The 5,478-nt window shown below is 36.2% G+C and overlaps 1 protein-coding gene across 1 annotated transcript in view; it reads left to right on the top strand.

Moving 5' to 3' along the window:
* LOC106873177 (uncharacterized) overlaps positions 1-5,478 on the top strand; it is a 49,830-nt gene that overhangs the window by 29,198 nt on the left and 15,154 nt on the right. Inside the window, exons 21-23 of the mRNA XM_052975349.1 lie at positions 161-225; positions 998-1,124; positions 4,798-4,962. Coding sequence (XP_052831309.1) covers positions 161-225; positions 998-1,124; positions 4,798-4,962 — 357 coding nt within the window. The remainder of the gene's footprint in view (positions 1-160; positions 226-997; positions 1,125-4,797; positions 4,963-5,478) is intronic.

The following is a 5,478-nucleotide window of genomic DNA, read 5'->3' as shown; positions in this document are numbered from 1 at the left end:
TTGACAGGAATGACAATAAAAGAAAGAAAGAGACCTCGATATTATGCAAATAGAGGAATTTATCTGTAGAAATATATGACACTTATTCAGTAGCCATGATGTTGTTGTTGTCGTTGTTGTTCATCATATTTAAACCATGTACCATTTGTACTTATTTTAGATCATTACTGAAAAAGATAGGGAATTTCGAAAGCTTGATAGTAAAATCCAAACCTCAAATCAAAGGCAAGCATGTTGATTTTTTAAAAATATTTTCTGTTTTTTTTTTCTTTTGTCTTTTTAATTTGAAAGAACTGAATAATATTGGTTTAAAATTTTGGCACAAGGCCAGCAAGTTTGGAGGAGGGTGTAAGTCGATTACATCGACCCCAGTATTGAACTACTACTTATTTTATCACCTCCAACAGGATGAAAGGCAAAGTCGACCTTGATGGAATTTGAACTCAGAATGCAAAGACAGATGAAATGCTGCTAAGCATTTTGGTTGGCATAGTTACAATACTGCCAGCTCACCAAATAACTGAATAATATTGTACAGAATACAAACTATTATATTGCGACGAATAAGGTGGTGAACTGGCAGAAATACTTGTATGTAGGACAAAATGCTTAGCAGCAGTTTTTCTAGCTCTTTATGTTTTGAGCTCATATACCACCAAGGTCAATTTTGGCCTCCATCTTTCTGTGGCAGACAACATGTAATACCAATCAAACACTGGGATTGATAAAATCAACTAACTTGTACCCTACTGGCTTTGTGGTTCATCATTATCATCATCATCATCATCATCATCTAATGTCCGTTTTCCATGCTTGGGTTGGATGTTTCGACTCAGGTCTGGGAAGCCAGGAGGCTGCACCAGACTCCAGTCTGATCTGGCAGTGTTCCTACAGCTGGATGCCCAAATAATTATTATGAAGTAATAATGATCAGCCATTTTTTTTTTCAAAAAATTTACAAATGAATATATGAAACAGTTTTCTTCTTTAATTATAGACTACAATTGGTGCAGAGGGAGCTGACAGTGACATCTGAGGCAGAGAGAGAAGCTACAAAGTCTTTGATAAATTCTAGAGGAAAATTAGAAAAGACAAAACTGGAGATCAGCAAATTAAGAGAACAGGTATAGACTATTTACTTTTTAACCTTTCATTGTTCCTTAGAGAGCAAAACATAGCATGTCTTAGAGTGTAAAAAGCTAGAGCAAATAATGCAAAACATTTTTTTGTTTTGTATGATTTAGCAATTCTGCCAGCTCTCAGTCTTCTTGTTCATATGTATGTATGTATGGATGGATGGATATAATGGACTTCTTTCAGTTTCAGTTACCAAATCCACTCACAAGGCTTTGGTTGGCCCAAGACTAAGATAGAAGACACTTGCCCAAGGTGTCACACAGTGGGACTGAACCAGGAACCATGTGGATGGGAAACAAGCTTCTTACCACACATCCACAAAATTATATTTTTTGCTATTGTTAAGTAATTTACAAAAGTCCCTAAATATTTCAGAGAAAATGGGGTGAAATTGAGCTGAGATGTTTGTGCTTCTTATGTCTTCCTGTATCTCTTGATACAATAAAATTATCATTTATTCATGTATTTATTTTTAAATTCTATTTTTGTACTTTTCTTTTCCTTAAATCCAGAGGCAGGTGAGTGTATATACAAGATATTTCATATGTGTGTATGTGCATGTGTGCGTGTGCATGTATACATACATGTACATTGGGGCATCACATTTATCATTATTATTTAATGTTTCTTCCATGTATATTTATTGCATGACATAATATTTGATATCTTTTGCATATCATATTGCTTGTGTTCACACCAATTTTTTATATAGCATTTATAAACATAGAGGCTTACCTTGCATGGATCTTTATTTCATATCACATGGCTTGATGCAGTTATATAAGTTTTACAATACTTCATATTATATCATACACATATTGCATATACACACAAAAAACATGCAATGCACACAAAATCACACAATGCACACACAACACACATACACACACATGCACACACATACATATATACAAGCTTATGCATATTTTCACATACAGATACATACCCATACATATATACACACTTACACACATTTTCATGCACTTTTGATGCATTTGTTGCGATGTTTTATTGTCACATTTACTATGTGACATTTTTTTCCTAACCATTTTTTGAATGATTTATTAATTAGATAATGTGAGCCTTTGATTACTTTATGTTTTAAATCTTTGCCTGTGCAAAACATTTTCATAATTTTGTCCTGAATGTTTTTAACACAGTGCTCCAGTATGGCTGCAGTCCTACAACACTAGAGGAATATGCTTTGTGTATCACATGTGGTAAACAGGACAGGCAAAATTGGGAATGTGTATCATATATGATGCTTGGACGCCAGGGAAATAAATATGTCCATGTATCATATACATGTATCCCATGTATATGTCCCGGACAGGCTAAATTGCGAACATGTATTATGTAAGATGCATGGACACCAGGGAGATATGTCCTGGGTATCAAATGTGATAAACGGGACAGATAAAATTGGGAATGTGTATCATATATGATGCATGGACGCCAGGGAAATATGTCCTGGATATCACATGTGATAAACAGAACATATTTCCTTGTGCTAAAGTAAAGACAGTATAGTAACTGTTGAAGTGTGTTTGTAGCTTAGTTCCCAAGTTAGGGTCTGATCAGTTGAATCGGGTCCTTACTTTGGAGGCTAAGCAATGGCAGCAGTAGCAGCAGCAGCAGCAACAACTGCAACACCACTACCATCCCACCTTATCTCCCCAGTATAATAGCAACATCAAAAACAGAATAGCAACAGCAACAACATCAACAGAAGAAGAAGAAGAAGAAGAAGAAGAAGAAGGCTGATGATGATGAAGACGAATATGAGGATGAAGATGATGATGATGAGGAGGAGGACGACGACAACAACAACAATTGCAGTAATTGCAACTGAAGAGCAACAGCAGCACAGGAACAACAACAATAACTGCAGAACTGTAAGCAGCAACAGCATAGCAACAAGAACAACAACAACAGCAACAACAACAACGGTTGTAGCAGTGTCATTACACAGCTGTGTCTGTCTATGAAATGAAACCATTGTTAAATGCTTTAAATGGTTTCATAGAATTCTTAACCTATTTCACCGTGAAGAACTTGTCACTAAAATGTTAATCGGTTTTCTTTATAATCCAAATTACATTTATTTCAAAAGTCTTTCTCGTGGAATTATCCACTCCAGCATCATCAACTGGCAGCTGTCATAAAGGAACAACAACAACAACAATCAGTGGATAATAATAATAATAATAATTATTTCAAATTTTTGCCACAAGGGTAGCTTGAGGGATGTGAGGATTTGTCGATTACATCAACCCCTGTGACTAACTGGTACTTATTTAATTGACCCCGAAAAGTTCAAAGGCAAAGTCAATCTTGGAGGAATTTGAACTCGGAACATAAAGGCAGGTAAAATACTGCTAAGCATTTTGCCCGGCGTGCTAACGATTCTGCTAGCTCACCACCTTAGTCAGTAATAATGATAAGTTGGCATAAGTCCAACAATTTTAGAGGAGGGGCAAGTTGATCATATTGATCCCAGTGCTCAACTGGTACTTATTTTCAAAGACCCCAAAAAGGTAAAAGACAAAGTTGACCTCGGTGGAATTTGAACTCAGAATGTAAACAGATGGTGTAGTGGTGGTGGTGGGGTGTTGATGCTTTCATTGTTTCCGTTGGTGTTGTTTTTGGTGATGATATGATGGAGGTAATGTTGTCTTTTCCTCCTTCTCCTCCTCTTTCTCCTTCTCTTCATTCTCCTCTTTTTCCTTCTCTTCCTCCTCTTTCTCCTCCTCCTCTTCTTTCTCCTCCTCTTCCTTCTACGTTTTCTTTCTCTTCCTTCTTCTTTTCCTCCTCTTTTTCCTCTTCTTCGTCTTTCTCCTCCCCTCCTCCATCTCCTCCACCTCCTCCTGTCCTCCCTCTTCTCCTCCTCTGTTTCCTCATTTTTATTGACTTCATTCCAACTCCTACCTCGTTACTCCCACATCAAAACTAGACATTAAGAAATGCCATCAATCCCCAATATTTAAACAGTTGTCAAATGTTGACATTATTGATGCCTTTGGTAAATAAGACAAGGAATTCAGAGGTGGGGATGGGAATGAGGACAGGGTAATACAAGGAGTAGGACTTATTGATTAAAAACAAAGATGAAGACATAATTTGAAATGGGAGTTTGACAGATCAGAACAATTGATTTCTGTATAATTATAAATACACATATCTTTTTAAAGTATTCAGGTGTTCATAAATTATCTTTACAACCCAGGCACAGACATGGCTGTGTGGTAAAAAGCTTGCTTCCTAACCACATTGTTCCTGGTTCAGTCCCACTGCATGCCACTTTGGTGAGTGTCTTCTACTATAACCATAGGTCAGCCAATATATTTTGAAGAGGTCTTAAGTCAACAGGTTTCAGGGTCTGACAATACATCATAAAGGTAAACAGTTTATGGATGGGAAATGCAGGGTAATACCATAAACCAGCCTTCCCCAGTAAAAGATATATATCCTGTTCTACATCTTAGAGTGTGCTTGGTAAGAAGAGAGGGTTTTTGACAAATCAAGCATAGCTCTTCATTGGAAAGGAAAAGGGAAAAGTCCAAAGAAGGAAAAAAATTACCAACAGCATGTATGTAGTTACATTGCTGTATGTATATGTATGTATGTATGTATGTGTAATTATATATGCATATTTTTAAGGGTGAAATCCTGGCCTTGCAAGTGAAAGACCTAAATAAGCATGTGTGTCAAAAACAGAAAGAACTATCAAACATACAAGAGGACGTGGGGAAGAAGAAGTCAGACATCGACAATTTATTGAGGGAAGCACAAACGGCAGTTGTATTAAAACAGAGAGAGTTAAAGGTAAGTCATTTAGTGAAGTAAAACAAGAATCAGTTCAGGTGGGATGTAATCAAAGAAGTTAAATTATAATAGTTTCAGATTGGCTGAAGGAGTACAACTGGTACAGGATTGTTCGACTAAACTGTATAAAAACCAGTTATATGTTTTATGTGTATATATGCGTATGTATATGTGTGTATGTATGCATATGTATAAATACTGATGTGTGTGTGTGTGCAAGTGTGTGTGTGTGCAAGTGTGTGTTTGTGTATGTGTGTATCATTATTCAGTTTAATTTCAAGATTTCTTGCCAATAGAGAAAGAACTGGTTTCTAACCTAGATCCAAGGCTCCTTCATTGGAATTTCAACATCAACAACAGGGTATGTATGTATGTATGTATGTATGTATGTATGTATGTATGCATGTATGTAGGTTTTGGGTGGGTACGTAAGTAGGTAGGTAAGTAGATAGATAGGTAGGTAGACATTCATGTATGTATGTATGTATGTATGTATGTATATATGTATATATATAT

Source organism: Octopus bimaculoides, chromosome 21 (assembly GCF_001194135.2).
Source record: "Octopus bimaculoides isolate UCB-OBI-ISO-001 chromosome 21, ASM119413v2, whole genome shotgun sequence".
Lineage (NCBI taxonomy): Eukaryota > Metazoa > Mollusca > Cephalopoda > Octopoda > Octopodidae > Octopus > Octopus bimaculoides.
Note: the sequence above shows the minus strand (reverse complement) of the source record. Positions and strands in the feature narration are given on the sequence as shown.